General features: G+C 43.6%; 2 protein-coding genes and 1 long non-coding RNA gene across 3 annotated transcripts in view; 1 reads left to right on the forward strand and 2 right to left on the reverse strand.

Moving 5' to 3' along the window:
• r3hdm1 (R3H domain containing 1) overlaps positions 1-26,350 on the forward strand; it is a 367,959-nt gene that overhangs the window by 154,093 nt on the left and 187,516 nt on the right. The window lies entirely within an intron of this gene.
• The window catches only part of LOC140276318 (uncharacterized), a 195,955-nt gene that overhangs the window by 1,701 nt on the left and 167,904 nt on the right, over positions 1-26,350 (reverse strand). The window lies entirely within an intron of this gene.
• LOC140293881 (transmembrane protein 163a) overlaps positions 284-26,350 on the reverse strand; it is a 35,499-nt gene continuing 9,432 nt past the window's right edge. Inside the window, exons 3-8 of the mRNA XM_072379563.1 lie at positions 22,090-22,133; positions 21,915-22,006; positions 15,811-15,907; positions 4,938-5,049; positions 3,036-3,177; positions 284-1,813 (exon numbers count right to left, since the gene is read on the reverse strand). Coding sequence (XP_072235664.1) covers positions 1,753-1,813; positions 3,036-3,177; positions 4,938-5,049; positions 15,811-15,907; positions 21,915-22,006; positions 22,090-22,133 — 548 coding nt within the window. The 3' untranslated portion in view covers positions 284-1,752. The remainder of the gene's footprint in view (positions 1,814-3,035; positions 3,178-4,937; positions 5,050-15,810; positions 15,908-21,914; positions 22,007-22,089; positions 22,134-26,350) is intronic.

The raw sequence follows: 26,350 nt of genomic DNA on the forward strand, positions 1-26,350 counted from the left end.
GACCGAAAGAACGAGATCGCGAATACAAGCGGCCGAAATGGGTTTCCTCCGCAGGGTGTCTGGGCCTCCCTTAGAGATAGGGTGAGAAGCTCAGTCATCCTGGAGGGGCTCGGAGTAGAACCGCTGCTCCTCCGCATTGAGAGGAGCCAGATGAGGTGGCATCTGGTTAGGATGCCCCCTGGACGCCTCCCTGGGGAGGTGTTCTGGGCCCGTCCCACTGGGAGGAGACCCCGGGGAAGACCCAGGACACGTTGGAGAGACTATGGCCTGGGAACGCCTCGGGGTCCCCCTGGAAGAGCTGGAGGAAGTGGCCGGGGACAGACGTCTGGGTTTCTCTGTTAAAGCTGCTGCCCCCGCGACCCCCGGATAAGCGGCAGATGATGGATGAATGAACGTGTGCTATAGCTCTGTTAGCTCATAGCTGCTGTTATGTGGCTACTTGCGGCTAAAGGAGAGCTAACGGAGGGAATTCTACACAGGCACTCTACTGGGACCACTTCATACCAGAGTTCCCCTTTAAACTCCTCTACTTGAGGCACTGACTGGGGAATCCACCTCCATGTCTGAGGCCATAGTTCTCAGACATGGAGGCGCTAATTCTCCTCCCAGCTCGCCCAACGCCTCTCTCCATGGGCAACCCCAGAGTATGAGAGGGTCCAGCCCTGCTCCGGGAGCTCAACCCCTTTCTAGCTGAACTGAAATGTTAAAAACCTGTAGCAGATCTGTCCAGCTGTCCAAATTGTCGTTAGTTTTGATGCCAGAAGGAAAAGGCTGGACCTGTGATGACCTCAGAGGCAACAGTGGGCTTGATTTTAACCATTTTTAAGCTTGTATTTTGGAAAAGAAACTGAGCCTGGTTCACATTTTAAAAACTGCATGCAGGGATCTCCTTTTCCTGAGCGTCTGAAGGATCTTCCTGGGTGATGAACTGAAACTAAATGAGGCTGTTCTGTTCTGTTAGACTTACTGTACGGTGCTGAAGTCGGGTCACGACTCTCTGGTGTGACTGAAAGCCAAAAATGATGATTTTCATCTGCATTTGGGATCTGAAACAGTGCCCACATGAATATTGTGCTTTCCAGCATGTGCTTATCCTGCTGCTTTTGCCAAATGGGCCTTATATTGAAATATCCTCTAAATGGTAATAAAAAGGTAAGACAACATAACTAATCCACTGCTACATCAATCAGTTTGACCTGCTGTGCAGCAACATTTTACAGCACAGCTGAGCAAAGGCCTCCAGGAACCATGGGAAAAATAATCTGCTGTGTTTTGACAGGACGATGAGGTTGAGCGGAGGTATTATAAATCAAGCTGCTGTACAAAATCTGCTGCTTTTATGGAGTAATGGACTCTCTGGGCCCATTCGTCTCCAGTATCCTGCAGTCTGAGCTCGTCTCCTGTCTACAACTCCCTTTCGCAGCTTTGGATCTCCCTGTGTAATCCTGGTGTTTAAATATAGAGGCATGGAAAAGCAGACTGCCCCGTTCACCGTGAAGATGGAGATATATGTACACTAGACTGTAAAACACTTAAAAGGTGCCAAGAGTTTAATCCGTTGACGCTGTCGCCATCGGCTTCAGGTCCTCGGCTCGATCTCCGACAGACAGCGATGCCCTCACCGTTAGCTCTTGGACTGGATGTGATTGTCTGTGGAGGGACTGCAGGGAGCGTCTCTACAGTCCCTGTCCTGTCAGCCACTCAGTCAGCCCACCTCCATCCCTCCTCCTCCTCCTCCTCCTCTGTGATCCATCACTCAAAGCGCTCGTAGTTCCTGGTCTGACGGACCCGTGGGACCATGTCCAGCAGCAGCCTGCAGCAGATGGAAAAGAGCGCTTTAGGGAAATCGGAAAGCTGGTGCACGAGTACAGCTGAGCGTCTCATTCTGACACTTCATTTCAAGTTTTGGAAGTTGCTGATGGGGGGAAATCTCACAGCATCAGCAGCGACTTTAGACTTTCCCCCGAGAGCTCAACAGATCGCTGAACTGTGACGTTTTTTAACTCCACCAGCCACTGCAGCCCGATGACACTTTCCAGAATAGCATGTTTCCTGGGCTTTAAACTCAATTTTATGGTGCAACTTAGGGGCTGCATGTAGAAAAATAGTTTTAAACATAAACAAAGATACAAAATGGCAAACGAGAGTTAAATAAGAGGCTGGAAATCTAATGCAGGACGTCATCAAACACCTACGTCATATGTGTTGCTGTGGGAACCAGAAAAGACCTCGGAGAAGGAGCTAAAATGGTTCTAGGAACTGAGGACCACGGCCCATAGTTCCTGTATGACCGAATGCACGAAAAAACGGCCCGATTCCTGAAAAGGTTCCAGGAACTGAAAAAGGTTCCTACTGTGGGAAAGCGCCTCATTACAGTGTGATTTAGATTGATGGCTCCGGTTTTACCGCCTTCAGGGGTCTGTTTGCTGTCATTGTTTGTTTACTCACAACCTGCTCAGAAATGCTCCCAACCCTTATAGATAAGAACAAATGAGGGAAATGCACCACAGCACACTCATAAAGTTAAGAGTCACGTGGGATGAAGCACATGCTCTAACTGGAGCCACACTGGGCTGCTGATATTAAAGCATCAATCGGCAGGAAAATGAGAAGAAATCCGAGCCCATGTTCCTCTTTTTTCTTGCTCTGTCTTGGATTAAGCAAACTAAATGCTGCACTGGCTCCTTTTTATTGATTAAATTGTTCAAACATGGTGGTCACAGCATTTTCAATGGTCCGAATGTGTGAAAAAAAACGGCCCGATTCCTGAGAAGGTTCCAGGAACTGCAAAAGGTTCCTACTGTGGGAATGAGCCTATTCACTCTGAAGCTATAATCACTTCGATATCCATCCATAAATGGATGCAGACACCTCCGGTGTTCCTCATTATGATATTTATCTCTTACAGCTACTGATCTGTCGATAAGTTGAGACCTACTTATGCCTCCTTTGCTCCCTTTTCCAATAAATAAAGATCTGAAATGAAGTGATCATTACTGGACAGCAGATCGCCTAAATGTCATTTCCTCACTTACTTGACTCCATAGGCGAGGATGATGAGGCCGATGAGGACGCCTATTGTTCCATCCAGATACCACACCTTGGGCTCATGCTTGAACACCTCAGCGCTGATGAGGATGGAGAAGCCCATGATGCCCCCAACCAGAGAGTTGAATCCTGGGAGGACAGTTGGAAAGTGTCCCTGAATGAATTTAAACCTTAAAAGTTGTAGTTTTTCCTTTGTTTAAGTGGGTTTTGTGAGTCTGTACCTTAGCTGCAGCAGTCAGGGAGGAAGGCCCATGCTAAGCTAACAGTTGGAAAGTGTCCCTGAATGAATTTAAACCTTAAAAGTTGTAGTTTTTCCTTTGTTTAAGTGGGTTTTGTGAGTCTGTACCTTGGCTGCAGCAGTCAGAGCTCTCTCTGTGTGAAGAAGCAGGGAGGAAGGCTCATGCTAAGCTAACAGTTGGAAAGTGTCCCTAAATGAGCTGGTTTAAACCCTAAAAGTTGTAGTTTTTCCTTTGTTTAAGCGGGTTTTGTGAGTCTGTACCTTAGCTGCAGCAGTCAGAGCTCTCTCTGTGTGAAGAAGCGGGGAGGAAGGCTCATGCTAAGCTAACAGTTGGAAAGTGTCCCTGAATGAATTTAAACCTTAAAAGTTGTAGTTTTTCCTTTGTTTAAGTGGGTTTTGTGAGTCTGTACCTTAGCTGCAGCAGTCAGGGAGGAAGGTTCATGCTAAGCTAACAGTTTGAAAGTGTCCCTGAATGAATTTAAACCTTAAAATGGGTATTTTTTCCTTTGTTTAAGTGGGTTTTGTGAGTCTGTACCTTAGCTGCAGCAGTCAGGGAGGAAGGCTCATGCTAAGCTAACAGTTGGAAAGTGTCCCTGAATGAATTTAAACCTTAAAAGGGGTCATTTTTCCTTTGTTTAAGTGGGTTTTGTGAGTCTGTACCTTAGCTGCAGCAGTCAGAGCTCTCTCTGTGTGAAGAAGCAGGGAGGAAGGCTCATGCTAAGCTAACAGTTGGAAAGTGTCCCTAAATGAGCTGGTTTAAACCCTAAAAGTTGTAGTTTTTCCTTTGTTTGAGTGGGTTTTGTGAGTCTGTACCTTAGCTGCAGCAGTCAGAGATCTCTCTGTGTGAAGAAGCAGGGAGGAAGGCTCATGCTAAGCTAACAGTTGGAAAGTGTCCCTAAATGAGCTGGTTTAAACCCTAAAAGTTGTAGTTTTTCCTTTGTTTGAGTGGGTTTTGTGAGTCTGTACCTTAGCTGCAGCAGTCAGAGCTCTCTCTGTGTGAAGAAGCAGGGAGGAAGGCTCATGCTAAGCTAACAGCTACAAAACTAAAACCTCAAATACCTTATCTCACAGGTCAACGAACGCGACACTGACATCATGTGATACCTTTCACTCCTCTGCCTTTACTCTAACTCGTGACCTGTTAAGCTCCTCTGACAGACTTAGGGTTAATAAGGAAGATCACGCTGCTCCGAAGCTGTGGGACAGCCTTCCAAACTCTGTATTAAGAGCTTTGAAACACATCTGCAGACATATTTGCTCTCCTTCAACACTTTTCATCGTTTTATTTCTTACTTTTACAGGAAGTCACTGATCTGTGCAATATTTTGGTGATTTTATTTTGACTCAAATTGTAGATTTCTTTCACATTTTTGCATCAGAAAGTTGTTTACTTTGGTTCTTTCTTCCTCTTCATCCACAAAGACCTACAATATCTACGTTTTTACTGTCATGCAGTTGTTGTTTTAGGCAGAGACCAGCTGCAGGATTCACTGTATGTTGTCGAAAAAACAGCAGCTGTTAGCTTAACTCCCCCATGACAATTCCTGCCTGCTGCTAATTAGGTACCCAAACTGTGAGGAATCGTCCTCATTTCTATATTCTCTGCAAAAGATGAACCATGGTTCATTCATTCGAGCACGTGTGCACCTACCATCGGTGATTAGGGCTCGGCTTGTGAGCACTTTGCCGAGCATGAACTTGACCACGGCCAGAGAGATGCACAGCAGGCCGCTGACGATGGACACGCTGAACAGGAAGTCGTCCTGATGGAGACAGAAGCAGAGATTTGCCTGTTGGTTAGTCAAGATTATGTGAAAACTACAAGGTCAGACTTCATGAAACATGTTTAGGAGGTGAAGTGCAGGAAAAGGAGGAGTTAATTGATCAAAAAGTCTCTGTTTTGTTTCTATAGGTGCTTCTTAAAGCAAAGGAAGGTTGCTAAATGGCAGCTTTAAGGACCTTCTGTGCATCCTCAGCGCTTTCAAAGCAGCCACAATCTTTTCCACATGTCGAATTCACAACAGATCTGAGTCTGATGCTTCGGTTCTGCTCGCCGTTCTTGCCCCTCAACGCCAAAATTGAGGTCAGTTAGCGGTGTGTAGCGGTACCTGTTACAGCCAAACACCTATTTCCAGCTTCCCTCCATGATAACATCCTCACTCAGTGGCCTAAAAGCACAGCTGAATGTTAGGATGCTGTGAAAGACGGCATCTTCATGTCATGTGATCAGGTTAGACAGGAAGTTGCTTTACCAGCACATAAGACTTTTCATACAGAATCATTTTAACCAATCATAGAAACCCAGCACAAATATATCCGACACGGAAGGTTCTTCGGTGACAATAATCAAGGAAAACTGGGTACAAATATTATAATGATCCCTGGTCTAACACACTTTAAGGAATACATTATTTAGCTTAAGACAGACGTCACATGTCTCAGGTCAAGTTACCCAAAAACCTACTCAGTGCTTAACCCTGTTTAACCAACTTAAAGGGGAACTCTGGTATTTTTAAACCTTATTTCTGGCATGAAATACGTTCATCTACTCACTGAGAACAGTTTGGTGAAAGTCGGCGTCCTTCGGAAGATATTTAGATAACTCGGCGTATATCCATATAACAGGAAAGAGCAGGGCAAAGAAAATACAGCCTCTAAATATCTAAATCAGGCATTATGTGTCATTTCTTAATTTCTGTGTAGAAATCCCTCCGTTAGCTCTCCTATAGCTGCAAGTAGCCACATAACAGCAGCTATGAGCTAACAGAGCTATAGCACACGTTCATTCATTCATTCTTCTTAAAGTATTGGTGAAATAAAGACAGATAATGCCTTATTTAGAGGCTGCATCCTCTAAGCCCCGTTCACTCCGTTATATGGATCTCCAGTTATCTAAATATCTTCCGAAGGACGCCGACTTTCACCAAACTGTTCTCGGTGAGCAGATGAACGTATTTCATGCCAGATATAAGGTTTAAAAACACCAGAGTTCCCCTTTAATTCTTATTTTTGTTGCTTTCTAGTCTAAATACATTCTGGTTCTCTATATTTGAAATGTCATCAATAACTTCAGGTTTAACTGTTGATCCCTGATCTTTTATCGGGACTCAACAGCAGAAGATCTCGCTCTATAAAAGCCACGTGTAAATAGTGAGGCTTACTCCTCCTCTTTAGCACTAACTTATTCTTTTAAGTTGGTTTCCTGGCAGATGGAAATATGACTGAAGATTGAAATGATTAGATCCACACCGGAAGGATCTAAGGGGAGGTTTGATGAGGTTTAATGAGGTTTGGCCTCCTTTTGTTTCAGATGTAGAACGGCTGACAGCGATACTTTAGTCACTTATTACCCCCTTTTAACATCAGGTAAACAATAAAATACGCATTTCAAAGAAACAGATGAACAGCTTTGAAGCATTTCTGCCTAAAACAAAATCTTTGAAAACAGACAACTTTAAAACCTTCACATTAAAAGCTGCTGTGAGGTCATTTCCTGTTTTATTTTGAAACTCTCCTGTCGTTTCAGGTCACTTACCTTTCACGTGTCGCCAGTCTGATCGTCTTCCCTGATGCCCGATTGTTTCCACCTGCTCCCCACTTCCCTTCACGTGTACTTATAGCCTCCCTTTGTCCCGTGCCAGTGTGTTCGTTCCTATCCTCGTGTTCCTCTCATCCTCGCCTTTCCACAGTAATTCCAAGCCTTCGATTCATAGCTAATCGCATTCTGCTCCTTTTTTTGTGTCACAGATTTAGTTTACTCTAAAGTTTCATAGCCTTTTGTTTTGTTTGTTGCCTCTTTAGTATTTTGCATTTGATATTGATACAGTTTGTAGTATTTTCCTCCTGGAGTGGAGTGATCTTCTTCTTCTTCTGCTGCATTTATTGGAAGAAGTGGGTCAGACATGTTCATAGCCTGGGTTTATTTCTCTGTCTTGGAGAATTATAAGCAGTGAAAATAAAAAACTACTTTCCAGGTCCAACCTGTGCTGCTCACTCAGAGAAACCCTGTTTCAGCCTGACATCCAGCCTTACTCCTCCATATACCCCCGACTGTTCAGTCTCTGGATCAAACCAGCGGCTACTTTCTCCAGTTTTCCTCCAAAAACTGCCCCTCGTGGCACAGATTTACCTGCTAAAGTCCTTCTGGGTTTTAAAGTGATCTGAAGAGCAGCTCGTTGTTGTTTTACCTTCATGAGTGTGGCAGCTTGGTGACAAAAAGGACGAAGCACAAAGGCTGGCTGAGAGAAGAGGAGGGGAGCTGCAGAGCACTCAGCGCCTCTGCGGCAGCATTAATATTTTATGATGGCCTTGAAGCCATGAAAAGCTACTTTGGCAGGCGCCAACATCAAAGAGAAGATGGATAACAAACCTCAGCATGCTGCACAGACCTGGGAGCTGTGAAAGTAGTCCATATTATTATCAAAGTGCTGAACAGATTGTAGATGGACACGTTGAAGGCTGTGGGTCACATGATGTTCTCCTCATTCAGGTTGGTTCAGAGAAGCTGACAGAGCAGCGATCTGAACAGATTTACATCACCTGACTGTTCCTCAAAGTGAAGTCATGTGTGGGCCTCGTGTCCCGTTTATTATCACGATAAAAAGCACAATTTTGGAATTGATTTGAAAGTGTTAACTTTAGGCCTCTTGGTACATTTCACACTCGTTAAAGCTGAATTCCTCCTCTCAGACCTTTAGGCCATCTTTCAAAGATTTAGTTGTTTTACTGTTTATTTCTCTTGCTGCCAAACACTGTTCAGCACTTTGTGTTTAAGTCCTTTATGCTCCCCACACACCAGAAGACTGAGAAAAGACTCTGAAAGACCATCAGCTCACATCTAAAGACGAGAGTTTAGAGTTTTTAGTCCCAGACGAGCCTCAGACTAAAGATTTTACAGACTGTGAATCTTCTAGAGTCACTATTTACAAGACTACAACTAGATTTTTTAGATTTTTTCCCATCATGCTCAGCAGAAGTTTTACAAAAAAAGGAGGAGAAGCAGCTTTTAGCTGCAGCTGCTCATCTGTCCAATGGTTTGTAGTGAAAAACCCAACAAAAAGAAGAGAAAACGCCACAGAATATGGGATAAGTTAAACTATAAATATAACTCCAGTTATGCTGGTTATGCTCCCGTCATCTCGATCGTTCAGTTTAAGGCGGTAATCTGCAGTCTTTCCCTGGTCTGGGATCATATCAAATGTGTTTAATATTATCTCAGGTTGCAGAGAAGTAACAGAGTCAACAACCAATAAATGAGCTCTGACAACATCAGAAACAGGAAATAACAAACATGTCGGCGGATGTAGGAGAACGAGCGAATTTTCTCTTCTTTTTGTTGGGTTTTTCACTGCAAACCTGAATCTTGTAGGGTCACTGAGGCTCGTCTGGGACTAAAAACACTAAACTCTTGTCTTTAGATGTGAGCTGATAGTGTTTCAGAGTCTTTTCTCAGTCTTCTGGTGTGTGGGGAGCATTAAACTTAACGATCGAGACGATGGGAGCGCGCCGAGACTCCAGTTAGACTCCTAAAGCCTGTCAGTTTTTAGTCTGGGACTGTGGAAATCTTTGGTGTGAGCCCAGCGTTAGATGGTTGAATAGTTGAAGACCAGCAAAAGCCACACCTCAACTTCACCTCTAACCATCTGATAAGCCTTCCTACATCTGGATCCAGCTGTTCGTCCCCTTCCTTCCTCATTCAAACATCGTCCAAACCCAGGAGCTTAAAACTGACTTTCGGGGATCTGTGGACGGGGAAGGCGTGGAGCTTCAGGTTTCTCACATGACCTTTGATGCACATTTAACGCCGCGGCTCAGCTGAAGGAGGCTCAGCGGTGTTTAGTCTTTCCTGAGAAAGCTGCATCTGTGTGCGGTTCCACGGCTGCAGCGAAGCTCAACAACAGGTGGTAACCAGGGCTGAGGGGCGCAGCAAGGCCACCAGCATCTGCATCCACCCTCAACGCCGATTTTAGACCCTCTTTGAACTACTGCTGTCAGGTTAAAGAGAAATCTTGGCCCACGAGGCCGAGGGACACGTCGAATCGAGCCTTTAATCAATCCAACAACCACAAAGCACAGATGGCACCTGAATGCAACCACTGCTATTTCTATGGAGAGTAGCATCTGAAGTTTGATCATCATCCCCATCTCACCCATTCCTCCACTTTCCCTCCCGAACCCTGAAATTTACTTTAAAAACAGTTTAAAAACCTACTTCAGACACAAACTCTGTCATGATGGGGGATCCCAAACGAATTTAATCGAGATTCAAACTGGGTGGTCTATTGCACACAGATTCGGAGGCAGAGCTCGTGACAAACAGACGCTGTCGAGAATATCAAAGCTGAGCACCACCGAGGCTCAGTTCCTGCATGCAAATGATGCCTCGATTCAAGTGAAAAGACACAGGTTGGACATTTTTCTGTGGCTTAAACACAGAACGTGTTGCTAAAGAAAAGATGAGAGGTGATTTAAAACTGACTGACTGACCCTGAAACCAAAGCCAGTCGAGTCTTTATCATGTTTCAGAAACATCCTGAGAATTTCACCGCAGACCCTCAAATCAAATTAAAACGTGACAATCTCTGCAGGGGGTTCAAAGGGTTGCACAAAATGCCAACATGGAGGGGAGAGGGGGGGGAGTTTGGGAAGCTAACTGACGTTAATTGGACACAAGAGCAAGGAGCAGTCAGGTGTCAAAGCAAACAACCTCCTCCCAACTCCTTCTGCATCTAACCTGCATATTTAAGCAGCTGCCTACCTAATTAACATTTCACAGAGGAGGAGAAGAAGAAGAAAAGGGAGGAGGTGGGAATTAACCTTATTTAAAACATCATGCATGAGGAATACATACATACATATACATAGATATACATATATATATATATATATATATATATATATATGCAGGAACGGCTGGTATAATTGGGCTAACAGGGCTCAGCCCTCCCTACATTATTCAATAAAAATGAGAATATAATATATAAATAATTCAATAAAAACTGTTTTTTTAATTTTTAACCTTTTAAATCGGTGAAAATGGGCTAATTATTTACAGCCCAAGTGAAGCAGCTCAGTTACACTTTTCTTTTGAACATTTGAGTGACAGGTTGTAACCCCCCCTCCTCCATTTGCAGCTTATTTGGGGCTAAATCTGTACGGCCCAAAGCCAGCAGATTTGAGCCAATCAGTGGATTATTTACTTTCTAATCCGTTTTCTTCAAAGTCTTTAGCAGAAAAAAGTAGGGCCACATCATCCAAAGGATCCAAATTACACAGAAAGAAAAGCGCCAGAATCGCAGCTTTTGTGTGACTTGGTTTGAGAGAAAGGCTAACGGCTAACAGCTAACAGCTAGCCTAGCTAAAAAGTCACTTTTCTGACCCTGAAGAGGATCAAGTCTTTTCTGGGAAGTAGTTTGGGACAGGAAAGCACTGACCGTACTTTCTATTGAGCGGGACTTCATTCAGAAACCGCCTGACTTTAGCGAAATGGTGATCAACCTGTTTGCATCCCAGAGAAATAGTTGTGCTGAACTTCTCTTTAAATAAGGTTCATGTCACACAGATGGCACGTTTTGTGGAGTATTTCTTTTAAGGCTCTCTTAACATCCATTGGTACTATTTTAGTTTTGTGCAACAGGCTATAGTTTAGCACAAGTCTGGGTCGATCTCTCTTTAAAACCTTTTATGGAGTGAAAGTATTTGTATTTACAGAGAGATGGTAGATGGTATATTTTCCATCAGTGCATTCTTCTAAATAGTGTTTTAGTGGTTTGTTGTGATAGTTTAAACTTATATTCTAACACCTTTTATGTTGAAATACAACAGCTTGGCTTTTATAATACATCAGCCGACCCATTCAGTGTCACCACAAGCCGTCACTGTGTGTATATTTAAATAAATAAATATATAAATAAATAAATATGCAGTCTGGTGTGTGACAAAGGAGCAAGAAAAGCACAACATGTCTGCCTCCCTCTGTCTTTGTGGGTCTCAGCCACAGATGAATGGCACGAAAAACACAGTTGGTCCAATAAATCAATAAAGGATTTGAAAACTAATTAAATTCCCAACCTGAGTGACTTGCTGTTTCAAAATCTCATTATTCTGCCGCTTCGCTCTGAAACCGATTCCAGAATATTGAATAAAATGTAAAAAAATATCAACAGAATTCACCGATATTCAAATCTAGGGAGACATTTTATTATTTCATTTAAAAATATCTCGAGTTTGAAGGCAGCAACACGTCTCAAACATGTTGGGACAGGTCCATGTGTGTCCCCCTCTTCTTTTAACAGCATCTGTACACATCTGGGAACAGAGGATTCTCGCTGCTCTGCTTCTTTGTTGTGTTTTAAATGGGTTTTTTTTTAGAAATAGACGCAGGATGTGGTTCAGCTTTGTCCTGCTGAAATATGCAAGGCCTTCCCTGAAGAAGGGAGCAGATGTTGCTGTAAAACATGTTTGTACCTTTCAGCATCGATGGAGCCTTTCCAGATGTGCAGGTTTCCAGGTCCATAGGCTCCATACCATCAGAGATGCAGGCTTTGAACTGAGGAGCTCTTTTTATACCCGATCATGTCACTGACCTGTTGCTAATTAGCCTAATTAGTTCCTCCAGCCGTTTCCTCTGAGTTCCTACTTTTCTGAGACGTGTTGCCGCCGTCAGATTCAAATGGAAAAAGTAAAATGACTAATTTTCAACATGTTTTTAAAGTTGTTTTGTGAATAAAAATATTAGTCAATGAGTTTTGCATTGTTTTTATGAATATTTCACACGTTTCAGGCTTTTTCAGCTGTGTTGAACTTAACTGACCACTTAAAATGAGGTGAATATTCAACTAAAACTATGCTAAGATGCAGAAGAAGCTCCCCAAAAGCTTCTCCTCGTCTTGTTCAGATGCCTTCGCACGGTTTCTACGGTGATGACTATCGCCTAGCAACAGGGTGATAAAGCTATTTGCAGAAGTGTGAGCACTCCTGAGTCTTCACACCTGAGATTTGTGACATTCTTCAGCAGCAAAAACGCTGTTACACCTAATTTTCACACGCACACACGTGCTATTAATGGAAAAATAAAATCCCTCATGTGACGTAGAGTCTGAAAAGCAGGTTTTTGTAAGAACTAATCAAAGCCACAGCATGATTTCTGTTTGTTTTCAGTCCAATTAGTCTTAGGTTTGCAGGCTTCGTCACCCCACTGTCACCTCCAGGAATTCACACACAGCATTATCAGTCTGACAACTGAGCTGTTGCACATGAAGCTGAGTTATGACACGTTCAGATGAACCAGTTGCACCCTTGTTGCTTTACAACCGGGAATCCTAATCAATACGTTTTGGGATTTTGTGGAACAGACCGACACAAACAGTGAATTAGCGAAGCAAAAGAAAATAAGAGTGAGCTATCTTCAGCAGATCTAAGTGCCACAAGCAGTAACAATGAAGGCCAAGGAGGTCAAAACCAGGGACAAAGTGATGTAAACTGTACTTATAAATAAAGATAATACTCCATTAAACCATGAAATCAATTCCAGATGGAACTAATATGATACCACAGACCTGTCTGGCATCGATCTCTGAAAGAGAGGGAAAAGGAGGCCAAATATAACACTGAAGGAGCAGCAAAGCTCCACATCTGGAGTCCTCTAAAAGCAACAGACATGTGGAAGGATGCGCTCTGGTTAGATGAGACAAACACGAAGTGAAGCAGGATGTTTTGGTAACATTTGGATGCAGAACTTTAACAGCATCCTTTCAGCCTGAGGTTAGCTGCTGAGGTTCAGGGTAGATTAGACTAATTAACCACACTTTAGTCCCCTTTGGCTGTATTAACTCAAAAGCTGTCCATGATTTAAAGCATTTATGGGGGATTTTTATTCACGCTGTAGAGCTTAACGGCTGTGAAACAATCAGAGATGTGGTTTTATTGTAGGTTTCATCTGTATCAACCCAAAACCTGTCAATGTGACACTTTTCTGAGTGTCTTAGAGCTTAAACTGCAGTGGGAACGTCTGAGATGAACTTTTAAAGCATCCTCTCATCTCAGAGCTGCAGCAGCTCCTGTTTCTGATGTCTGGAACAAGATGTTGCTCCCATTTGCTCAAAATCCGTTAGCTGGAACATTTCTACAGTGTTTCAGGTGTTTTTATTTCAAGAACAAGCTCTGAAACAATCAGAGATTCACGTTTTTACTGCTCTGATTTAACCGATTTAACTGTTTTCTTGCCACAATCTGAGCTCCGTCTCTTCATTCATTCTGGAGCTCCAGAGATGAATGTCTGAGTTTCACCTTTGGAGTATTAGTCGTGTGGATATTAAACCTAAGATGACGTTTAGCCTGGTGGAAATGCAGCTTTCGCCATTGGCAGAGCTGAAGGAAAGACAGATGGTGCTCAATTACTGGCAAAAGCTTGAGACTGAAGTTCACCTTTTAGCACGACAACGACCTTAAAGGGGAACTCTGGTATTTTTAAACCTCAACCTTATTTCTGGCATGAAATACGTTCATCTGCTCACCAAGAACAGTTTGGTGAAAGTCTGCGTCCTTCAGAAGATATTTAGCCTCTAAATAAGGCATTATCTGTCTTTATTTCACCAATACTTTAAGAAGAATGAATGAATGAACGTGTGCTATAGCTCTGTTAGCTCATAGCTGCTGTTATGTGGCTACTTGCAGCTAAAGGAGAGCTAACGGAGGGATTTCTACACAGGCACTCTACTGGGCCCACTTCATCCACACGCCCCCCTGCAGCACAGCTTATTCACTCCGTGCTCTGTGACAGTCGGCTAACTTCACACAGAGTTTGCTGCTGATAGTTTTGTGCAACATGGCAGGATGTTTATCAAATTTTGACGACGTGAACGACGACTTTGAGTAAGATGGACGTTCTTACCGGAGTAAATAAACTGTGCTGCAGGGGGGCGTGTGGATGAAGTGGTCCCAGTAGAGTGCCTGTGTAGAAATCCCTCTGTTAGCTCTCCTATAGCTGCAAGTAGCCAGATAACAGCAGCTATGAGCTAACAGAGCTATAGCACACGTTCATTCATTCATTCTTCTTAAAGTATTGGTGAAATAAAGACAGATAATGCCTTATTTAGAGGCTGCATCCTCTAAGCCCCGTTCACTCCGTTATATGGATCTCCAGTTATCTAAATATCTTCCGAAGGACGCCGACTTTCACCAAACTGTTCTCGGTGAGCAGATGAACGTATTTCATGCCAGAAATAAGGTCCAGGTTTAAAAATACCGGAGTTTCCCTTTAAGTACACAGCTAAAGTTGTGCTCGGGTGGTTTAATGTGACGCATGAGTGCAAAGGAATGGCCTCGAACTGATTAAGACTCTGTGGTATAACTGAAAGAAAAACATCAACACAACCCATCCAGCTGGAAGGTGCTGGTGCAGCTTTGTGTTGAAGAACGGGCAGAAATCCCACTGGTTTGATGCACCAAGACTCTAAGTATTGCCTCTCGTGCACAAAGTGCACCTTAAAGTCCACCATAAGAAGACATCTGATCCAGTCTCTCAGTGTCCTCTTACTTGAACAAGAACACAGAAACTGACTGATTTCCTCAGTCCCTGCGTTGATGTGAAGACTCCTGTTCATCAATGAGGATTTAGCAACATCTGCCGATCAAATCTGGTCAAATCTCACCCACATGGTCTCCATGAGGCAGATTAGAGTTTTCGGTCCAACTAAACAACTCCACAGAGAGCAGATTTTAGAGAGCTGTAAGGTCCAAACCTGCAGAGACAGCCACCTGAAAGTGGCATCTTTTCCCTCTTCAAAGCTCATTTTCTCAAAGGTTTGACACAAAACGGTCCCGACTGATTAGTGATTTCTTTCTTTTGGATACAAACTGGCAGTCATCCCCCTTTTTAGCACAACTTGACGTTCACAGCTGAGAATAAGCCGTCCAATCAGAATCAGAGCCAGCTCAAAACAGGCCAGACGAGCCAGCTTCATGCAAATCACATAAAGAACTTAAAGCGCTGTCTGGATGTTGTTTGTTTTGGACAGAAATTCAACTCGAGCAGACAGTCGACGGGGCTTTTTTTTCTAATTCTGAAATCCTCGTCTCTGGCAGCAAAGCAGGGAGACGGCAGTCCTTATCCAGGCTGGACATGGCGGGTTGCTGCTATCTGGCAAAGCTTTAAAAATAACTACAAATTCCACAGAAAAATCTGATTATACATTAAACTTCTGGCTTGCATTCCACAGCTTGAGTTCATCGAGTTGAGCAACAATGTTCAGTGACCCGGTTCAGCTGTTGTTTATGATGTTTTTTCACTGAATATGACACGGATAACGTTATTTCATCCTATTTGGTGGACAATTTAATCCAAAAGCTCTCATCTATCAGTTGTATCAATGCTTTTTTGACCTCTACGCCGCAGCCAGACTGCTGCATGACCTCATGTGTGAAGATCAACATGTGATGGTTAATGCAGTCACATGTGGAAGTCAGATCCATATGAAACCTTCTGGACTGAAAGGTCTGTGTGTGTTTGCTGGGTGAATCCTCACCACTTCAGGCAGCAGCTTGGTGGCCAGGTCATGGATGGCTTTTCCCAAAATACACAAGGAGGAAAGGATAAAAATAACCCCCAGGATGGCACAGGCTCTGAGGAGGAAAAGGAAAGAGGCCAGTTGGTGAATGATGAGAAGAGAAACAAATCACAGCCAAACAGAGGATAAAACCAGGTTAACTTTATATGAAAGCTTGTAACATCATGTTAAAGGTTTAAAGGTTTAAAATACAACATCAGATCAGCAACAACACATCACATATTACACTGTTTCCTTATTTATTGAACAGAAACTGCTTGTGGAGGAATCTTCAGCTCATTGAGGTTTGCAGCATTGGTTTCTGCACAATTCTCTTAAGGTCCCACCACAGCATTTCAGTCAGGCTGAGGTCTGGACTCTGACTGGACCATTGCAACACCTTGATTCTTTTCTTTTTCCCACATTCTGCTGTAGATCTGCTGCTGTGTTTGGGATCTTTGTCCTGTTGATGAGCCAGTTTCAGCCCAGCTTTAGCTGTGGGACAGATGGCCTCACATCTGACTCTAGAATACTTTGGTATCCAGAGGAGTTCATGGTGGACTCAATGACTGCAAGGTGCCCAGGTCCTGTGGCTGCAGAACCAGCCCAGATCATCAGCCCTCCACCACCGTGCTTGACAGCTGGTATGAGGTGTTTGTGCTGATATGCTGTGTTTGGTTTCCTCCAAACGTGCTGCTGTGCATTAGGACCAAACATCTCCACTTTGCTCTGGTCTGTCCAAAGGACATTGTTCCAGAAGTCTTGTGCTTTGTTCAGATGCAGCTTTGCAAACCTAAGCTGTGCTGCCATGTTCTTTTTAGAGAGAAGAGGCTTTCTCCTGCAGCCCTTCCAAACAAGCCATCCTTGTTCAGTCTTTTTCTAACTGTGCTGTCATGACCTTTAACCTTTAACATGCTAACTGAGGCCTGTAGAGTCTGAGATGTATGACCTTTAACCTTTAACATGCTAACTGAGGCCTGTAGAGTCTGAGATGTAGCTCTGGGCTTCTTCACCTTGGGGTGACCTTTGACCTTTAACATGCTAACTGAGGCCTGTAGAGTCTGAGATGTAGCTCTGGGCTTCTTCACCTTGGGGTGACCTTTAACCTTTACCATGCTAACTGAGGCCTGTAGAGTCTGAGATGTAGCTCTGGGCTTCTTCACCTTGGGGTGAACTTGCTGGGACGTCCACTCCTGGGAAGATTGACAGCTGTCCTGAATGTTTTCCACTTGTGAATAATCTTTCTCTCTGTAGAATGATGGACTCCAGATAGTTTGGAAATGGCCTTATAACCCTTCCCAGACTGATGGGCAGCAGCAGCTGCTTCTCTGAGATCATAGCTGATGTCTTTCCTCCTTGGCATCATGTTAACACACACCTGAGAACTGACAGAACCTCTGCTTTTATAGAGCTGCTGATGATCAATTAATGAGGTTTATTTGATCAGCAGCACCTGGCTGCTTCTTACCCCCTTAATTCTGATGGAAGAGGTAAGGATGGACTCAGGTTTTCACTCTTTGATTCTGCATTTTGTCTCACTTTTCATTAAATAAATAATGACACAGTGTAATATGTCATGTGTTGTCGCTCATTTGGTTGTATTTACATCATTTTAACACCTGGTAAGGACCAGATGATTTTCTTATCATCTCCTGATATGTAAAACCTTAAAAAAGAAAGAAACACTTCCAGTTATTAAGGCCCGATGAAGGAAAATTCACCTGACTTTACTCTGATTAATGTTTGTTGTAAAATTGGTAAAACAAAACAACCCTGTTTAGGGAAAAATACCAGAATAACATCACTACTGTTCAGCCTCACAAAGGTTCAGGACATGCTTGCAAGGCATAAGTAGATTAAACAACATTTTTCTTCAATCCTAAAGGGTCCTGAGAGACAGATCCCAGTCTTACTGTGTTTTACGGAGTGGGATGCTCTGTGAATATTGATTTTGAGGCAGCAGATGTCCTTTAAACACATCTATCCCACTAACGAAGTCTAAAGGGATTCAAACGGCAGCTGGAGCATATGTCCTGGTCATGCATGGCTACCAGAGTGCATGTGCTCAAAGTCTGAAGGCTGCTCTCATGGCCATATTTGGAGAGCTGGGTTTTGACTGGATGAGGTAACCAAGGCAACACCCAGCATCCCTCTGGGATCCCCACTAACAGGCTTCCAGCTGTTTCCTGCACATAATGGTAGTAAAAGCTTTGTGCAGCAGAAAAAATAACACATGGCTGTGATCAATTTTTAATATCAACACCACCACAGATGATGATGAAGGTGCTCTGCGCTTGAATCATTCCGTTATTCGTCATGTTACCCTGGCAACCGGCCAGTCCTCAGGCATCTCCATGCAACCGCATCTGCTTTATCGAACGCAGACGGGTGAAAAAGCTCCGAACAGCAGCATGAATCCCGACAAACAAACAAACAAACACAGCAGTGAGAGGAAAATGTGAACGAGAGCCACAGTTATGTGATTACGCCGAGTGGAAGGCTCCGTGTCTCGGAGCATGTTTACCAAACAATGTAATCTGGGTGTTTACTCGCGGCCTCCGGGTGAAGCCAATTAGGGAGCTGCTGCTCGGCTTCCCGAATAAAAACCATCTCCAATTAACTGGTGGAACGACACGATGAAGATGGCTGTCAGGTGGATCTGTGCAGCCATTTAACAAGATGTGAAGATGGCGAGTTTGTCATTTAACCACCGTTATTATTATAATACCACACTATTGGAAACAAGCTGTCTGTTCAGTTTAGCTGAATTAATGCAGTGACTCAGCACAGATCTTTTTTAAATAGGAGCAAATGAATAAATAGAGAAGGGATGTTGATTTGTTTCTGTGCTGACTGGGTTCAGGCTTCATAACTGAGGTGTTACAGTCAGTGGACCTCCTTTTGAGTCCATATCAAACTGCATCATCATCCACTCAACATTAAACGAAGCAGAAGAAGCAGAGTGTGAAACACTGAGTCCACGCTATGCGTTGGATGTTGTCAGTTTCTCACATCGGTCCAAAGTACAGCCAAGGAGGGGAATTAGGAGTTGGGCTAAGATCATTAGCTGCATTCGGACAGATGTTCCAAGAACTGTTCACCTCGAATTTCATTATAAGACCTGCCCTTCCCCAGAGGAACCGTTTCATTTTGCATTCACATGAGTCGGGGACCTCGACAGGGACTGATGTGACGCCGCCGTCTGCGACAGACGTGTTACTTTAGCGCCACTCAGCAACAAAACAGAACCCGGGAAAAGCAAGGAGAGAAGAAAACAACAGCACCAAGAAGCTAACATGGAGAGCGAGGAGGCCACCGTGTTCACGGTCTGCATGGCGGTGATATTAATCATGGACGATCACATCAGGCGTCTAAGATGGAGGCTGGAAGAGCGCACAGCGAGAGTCAGGAGACGGAGAATCCAGCAGCGGGCGATACTTCTTCCTTTCATGGAGGAAAGAAGGAGAGCAGAGCGCCGCAGACAAAGGAGACGAAGTTTAACTCATTAAACAGGCGCCGGTTGGGTCCGTGTCGTATGAGGAAACATTTCAGACAAGGGGCGGAGCTTCCAGCCACCAAACACCTACGTCATATGTGTTGCTATGGAAACCAGAAAAGACCCTGAAGGAGCTAAAATGGTTCCAGGAACTGAGGGCCGTGGTCCTGAGTTCCTGTATGTCTGAATGTGTGAAAAAACGGCCCGATTCCTGAAAAGGTTCCAGGAACTGCAAAAGGTTCCTACTGTGGGAAAGAGCCTTTAGTCCCAGTTCCCACTCTTGGCCCAAACTCTCCACATTACATGACTTACAGGGATGGAGGGTCAGCCGCCCCTTCAGCAGGGGGCAACAATAACTTGATAAGTATACATAAGTATATAAATTCAGCTGTTATATGATCTATAATAGATTTTATATGATTTAAATACCACCCAGCTTGTGAAAAAGGGCAGAATTTGTTTCCTTTAAGTCTGGATTTGCGTTCCTAAGATGGTGAAACAGTTGTTTCGTGCTTTATTATAACACCACTGGGCCGTTTGCTCCATTTCCTGAGTCACTCATCTCATTTTTTCATCCTGTACTTTATTTCCGTCCTTCTGTTGCCTTCCAGTTAGAATCGGTAAGTTGTTTCAATTCAGCACAAATGCACTGTTTATACTTCTATCCTTGGGATACATCCACCCACTTCTCAGGATTTAAACGAGCGAGACAAGCCTGTGTCACCAGTTCCTGTTTGTCCGAATGTGTGAAAAAACAGTCCTATTCCTCAAAAGGTTCTAGGAACTGCAAAAGGTTCCTACAGAGGGAATGAGCCTTATTCCTGATGTCTTTCCTCCTAGGCGTTGTGTAAATACACACCTGCATGCTGCAGATGGCTGCTTACCCTCCACTCTGCCTTCTGGTGAGGGTGGAGTTACATCTTTACACACTGCTTCTGTATTTTGGTTTAGTTTTTATGTTAGATTCATAATGTGGTTGAATTTACTCAGTTTTAGTTGCCCGACACTCAGATGAGGAGACAAATATCACCATTATTTCTATAGAAGGTGCTTAGCTAAGCTAAGCATAAAGACTGGAAATAGCCAAAGCTGTACAGGTTGAAATATAACTTCCATAACTTGTTGTAGCTTGTTTTACAAGTCTGGACAAAAAACAAACATCTAAAAGCAATTTCCTTGTGGTTTCAGAGGGGAGTTCCCTTTGGGGAGTTGTGCATGTAGATTAAACAGATGAGATGGCTGTTTCCTCCTCTGATGTTAAGCTAGGCTGTGGCTCTGCTCTGAAAGACAGAAGCATCAATCTGCTCATCTTTATCTTGGAAAAAAACCCAGATTCTTCCTTCATTTTACCTGCTGAGATCTAATGGAACTAACCATGAAGCAAGCTGGAGGTGACTTTGTTCCGGGGATATTTTTGTTTTACAGCGTGTTAAAAGATGAATGTTTTTCCTCGTCTCGTCTCCAGAGGACATGATCTAATCCGCCGTCTCTTCTCCAATTAACTTGATGCTCCTCAGAGACCGTGACACATCCCCACTCCAGTGTGAGTGAGGTAGATACTTCTTATTTCCCCTCATTCACTGTGTAACCGAAGCCTCTGTTGCTGGCTCTGTGCTCGGATATAAAGGTGTTTAATCCCCACAGAAAGTAACTACAAATGCGTGTAAAAGTCCTCTTTTTTCCTCTGTTTCAGTTGTCTGCTGGATGAGAACACACTGACCATTCAACAGGTGCTGAAAAGCTCACGTCCCAACGTGCACAGACTCTATTCTTAGCCGGGGGGAGATAAGATGTGAGACACCCGTCTGAAATCAGTCCCACTGGGCCAGAGCTGCCAGAGCTTTAGAGACCTACCGTCTGACACACTTTCCACAGGACAAAGCAGCCCACACACACTCAGACTCACAGAACCTGAGTGTCATCACTACTTCAGCTCAAATGCCTGCAGTTAAAATCATTTAAAGTATCTTAAGTGAGACATTTTGATATTTAATGAATAATCTGAGCTCATCTTGAATCTGACGGCAGCAACATGTCTGAAAAAAGTTGGGACAGGAGCAACAAAAGGCTGGAAAAGTAAGTGAAACTCAGAGGAAACAGCTGGAGGAACATGTTGAAACTAATTAACAACAGACCAGTGACATGAGTGGGTGTAAAAAGAGCACCTTAGAGAGGAAGAGTCTCCTCAGGCTGCTCTGCATTAGAAACAGACCTGATTCTGTCCTGGAAACCACTGCATGGACCCAGGAACACTCAGGAATCACTGTCTGTGAGCACAGCTCACTGTAACACCCACAGATGCAGGTTAAAGCTCCATCAGCCAGAGAAGAAGCCACATGTGAACCTGTTAAACCACATCCTGCATCTTTTCCAGCAGCCGGGTGCTGCACTGACCTGCCTGCAGTCCAGATGTTTCACCACCTGAAAACATTCAGACTCAGGACTGCTGAGCAGCTAGAATCCTCTTTAATAACAGCTGGTTTCCTCAGTTCCAGATGATTACAGATGTTGTTAAAAGAAGAGGGGATGCTACACAGTGGGACCTGATGAGACTCTCTCTGTCAGGATGAAAGATGACGTCACTTACATGTACTCTCGATGAGCCGAGTGGACAGCAGCTGCGTTGCTGTAGCGCCACAGAACAATGACAGAGGACAGCACATCCAGCGTGGCGTCAAACTGCGGAGCGAAAACAGACGTTTTAGGTTCACTTCAACACACCGTTAGTTCCTCAGTGTGTGGCGTCTTTACGCTGGACTTACAGCAAATCCAAAGGCTGAAGCACTGTGGCGCATGATGGAAACAGCTGGAGAGAGAGCAGACAGAGAATCAAATGTAGCTTCAAACCGCAGGTTAAAAGTGGATTTTACAGATGTTTCGTGTTGTTTGGGACACACTGACTCCTGTTTAACTGCAGGGAGGAAGACGATCTGGGTTGACTTGCATTTTATTTGCCTGCGTTTGGCCCAATGACTGCATTGAAAATGTGTTAAAAACCAAACATTTGGTGATAAATCCCTCCACACACCTGCAATGGAAGGGAAATACAGACAGAAACAAGTAGATGGAGGGGAGGAACCCTCCTCCTGTGGTTATTTTTAGCTAAGTCACAGGGGGCCTGCATGCACAAACACACCACAGTGAGGTGTCTGTTTCTTTCTGCTTCCCCTTCAGCAGCTCATTTTGTTTCTGCTGCAGGAACGCTGAAGTCGTTTCTTTGTTCTTTCTCCTTTCTCTCCCCTCTCCTCCATCTTCTCTTCTCCTCCCTCATTGTTTCATTTGCATTCAGGGGCTCTCTCCAGGCTGAAGACTCGATCTGCCAAGACCAAACTGAAACCGCTGTTCACGTCCTCCTGCATGACGCCGTGTCACAAGTGAACATTTTCTGAGCATTCACAAAGTAATGAGTGTGTAATTAAGAGTTTAAACCGGTGTCAGAGGCAGTTTAATCACAGCACAACATGACCTGGAGCAACAGAAACCACTAAATTAAATAAAACTAATGCATTAGTTGCACCTCTGGTGGGTCAGACTTTGCATTTTGTTGGGATATATTCATATAGTGTTGGTTTTAATGGAAGCCGTGATGTTTCCCCGACTGTAATCATCATTTAAAAGGCAAAAAACAAGCATCTGAATCCTAAAATTATATGTTAAAGCCCAGTTACTTTGACATGTCCCACTCCAGCAGTTATATATCCCCTATAAACTCATTTATCTTCTTTAAAATGGTATATTTTGACCTTTACTTCACCCAAAAAACCTGAAGGAACTGCAGAGGAAAGCAGGACAGAGAGATAACTCATGAGAAAAATAAACTTATAGAATAACCGACATCTCCCAGAGGAACAGCATCAGTTTTTATGATTAAAAACCCCTCTGGGTGAGACATGAAGGCTTACAGACATAAACAGAACACAGCTTCTGCATCCAGATGCTGCTAACTTCTCCTCAGCTTGTCATCTCAACAGCATCCCCAGTTTTTACACCTGAGATTAGCAGCAAATACTGAAGGATTCGTTTATATATCTCAAGTCATATCATCATAACTGACTCCATGAACAGCTGCATTCATCCCTTTTTACACATCTGGAGTCTGGCCGTGAGCTGATACGTATGAATTAGCTGATTTCCAGTTAGTTTAGTTCCTGTTTTTGCTAAATGGAGAAGATACAGAGCACCTCGGTCCATTTGAGTCTCCCCAACAGCATTATCTGGGTGTGTTTGTCCGTCTTTGAGAGCTTTGATTTTGGTCGATTTTAACATATTTTCATGCGTTTTAAATTCTAGTTTTGGTCTCCTGACACAAAATGTTTTTTTTTTTCTTCTGTCATGCAAATATTTGACAGTTGAGTACAAATTTATTATTCATTTATTCACTCCGTGCTCTGTGACAGTCGGCTAACTTCACACAGAGTTTGCTGCTGATAGTTTTGTGCAACATGGCAGGATATTTATCAGATTTTGACGATGTGAACGACGACTTTGAGTAAGATGGACGTTCTTACCGGAGTGAATGAGCTGTGCTGCAGCGGCAGGCGTCAATGACATCATCCAGTAGACGAGTGTGTAGAAAGCCTCTATAAGCCCCCCGATAGCCGCCAATAACAACAACACAGCAGCTATGAGCTAACAGAGCTATAGCACACGTTCATTCATTCATTCGTCTTAAAGTATTGGTGAAATAAAGACAGATAATGCCTTATTTAGAGGCTGCATCCTCTAAGCCCCGTTCACTCCGTTATATGGATCTCCAGTTATCTAAATATCTTCTGAAGGACGCCGACTTTCACCAAACTGTTCTCAGTGAGTAGATGAACGTATTTCATGCCAGAAATAAGGTTTAAAAACACCGGAGTTCCCCTTTAAGTCTTTAGCTGCATGAAAACTCTTCTTTTTCATGATGAGTTTTATTTTCGAGCCATTCAAGCTGCACCAGTGGCGGCCTACCGCAGCCTCTTTGGCCATGAATTCACACGAGTTTAAGAGGAGACGTTAAGGATGCAGAGCAGGAACAAAACAGGTAAAAAGGAAGAGGAAGTTTAGACGATTTCCTCCCTTTATCATCATGTGAAGCGTGAGATCACTTCCCAGGATGCCCTGACAGCAGGAGTATCAGGAAGGTAATGGCTGCAGGGGGGGGGGCCTTATGATGATGTAATCCTGGACATGTCACTGAGAAGGAGCGTCTCTGCACCCCAGATGTTGTTCAGCTGTGTGCGACATCAACAGCGAAGTCATTTCAGCGACCATCTCTGAAGATCCTCCATCATTTCATCTCCATGTTGTCAGTTTTTAGGATTTCTTTTGGACAGAAACTGTGTCACAAGCCTGACTTCAGCGTTGCACAGAGAGGGAGATCATCTGTCCCCCTTTTCCTGCCTTCCACTCCTCATTAGGAGGAGAAAGGAGGAATTTGTATGGATGAATCTGCTGCAGCTCTGAGGTCGTCAAAGCTCAGCCCAGTGATGGCTAATTGGTTCCAGAGGAACCTCGGTGGCTGTCAGCGGGGGAGGAACTCACACAAATGTATGCACAGCCGAGTCAGTCTCTGGTTTCCTGTGTATCTAATCCTCACTCCTCGTCACATCTTGACACGAGGAGAACAGAAGATAAAACATCAGCCATGCTCTCTGGGTTAATTGTCTGTTTTGCTGATCTTCTGTCTTGCAGACTGAAGCCGTTTGTCTCACTGTGCTGTTTTAGCAAAGCATGCACATCATTGTTAAAGCAGCAGAGAAGGATTCATTACGCTTTCATTCATGCATTCAGTTCAGCGGCACAAACAAACAACAGGAGCTGGAGCCGAAAACCAAACCCTGACAACAGCTTCAGCATCAGTTTCACAGCCAACGTCTCCTCTAAACTGCATGACCTCCATTTTCAGCTCTTCAGTTTAGCTCCTCTGAAATAGTTGAACCACATTAGCGCAGCCATGCTTCTCAGGTGCGAATTGTCCCACGAACACGTCAGTTTCCTCACTGAGGCGTCTTTAAACTTTAACCCACACCTGCCAACCTACAGCAGAAATGTACACAACCCACACTTGTCTGTATATGTTTGGCCTGATCTTTGGCATGTTTGAGTAACGCTAATGTTTTACAGGGTACGTTAGCGCTGTGGCTTCCCTTCCGTCATCAAGCAGCAGCACAGTCCCTCGTACCTCATTTTAGTTGTTTTCCTTTAATATTCCAACACCATCTTTATGGTTCTATCATTTTCATCCATTCCCTTTGTAGCCTGTGCAGCTTTTAACCAGAGGGAGCCCGTATCCAGCTAATTTAGGTGTTCATTAGCTTATTTTCGGTGTGTATCGCAGCAAGTTTACACTTAAAATCCCTTAATATTCCTCTGAGACCTCATTGATCAACTGACATGGGATTATAAAATATTTGCAGCCAAACTAACCACTGGATGAGTATTAGTGATGTGATCTGAACCTTATGCTCGTTCGCGGTCATTTGCATTCAGGAACGTCCTCAATTGACAATCTATAGTAAGAAAACATCCTCCTGGAATAATGACCAAGAAAGAGAAGAATATAAACTTAAGTTTGTTCCAACCAAAAGCTATTTACAGTATTTTCCAGAGTATAAGTCTTTTTTTCATAGTTTGGCTGGTCCTGCAACTCGGGCTGAGCGATATATATCGATATTTTGTTTCCCGATAAAGTATCGATTTTTTTTTTTGCAAACTTTATTGAAAAGTCAGACGTAACATTTAGTGAAAACACAGAACTTTAACATAATGCAAAAAAATGCCACGATGGTCACATTATACAAAAAAGTGATAAATTAGTTAATAACAATGTTATATAAAGTGCATAACTCAGTGGTTTTGGTGGCTTTTCTGTTTATAGAATGAAGGATTGTCGTTTTGTTTTAGCTGCTTCTCAAAAATTAAAAAGATGGTTTGTAATTAGAGAATTTGGATTTGTGTTTATGGTATTTAGCAAGTAAAACAAGCAGGTTGATGATCCAATATTCACAACGTAAACATGAGTCTGCGTACGCTGAAGATACG

This window comes from Leuresthes tenuis, unplaced genomic scaffold, assembly GCF_036924035.1.
Source record: "Leuresthes tenuis unplaced genomic scaffold, fLeuTen1.0.hap1 SCAF_1, whole genome shotgun sequence".
NCBI classification, from domain to species: Eukaryota; Metazoa; Chordata; class Actinopteri; order Atheriniformes; family Atherinopsidae; genus Leuresthes; species Leuresthes tenuis.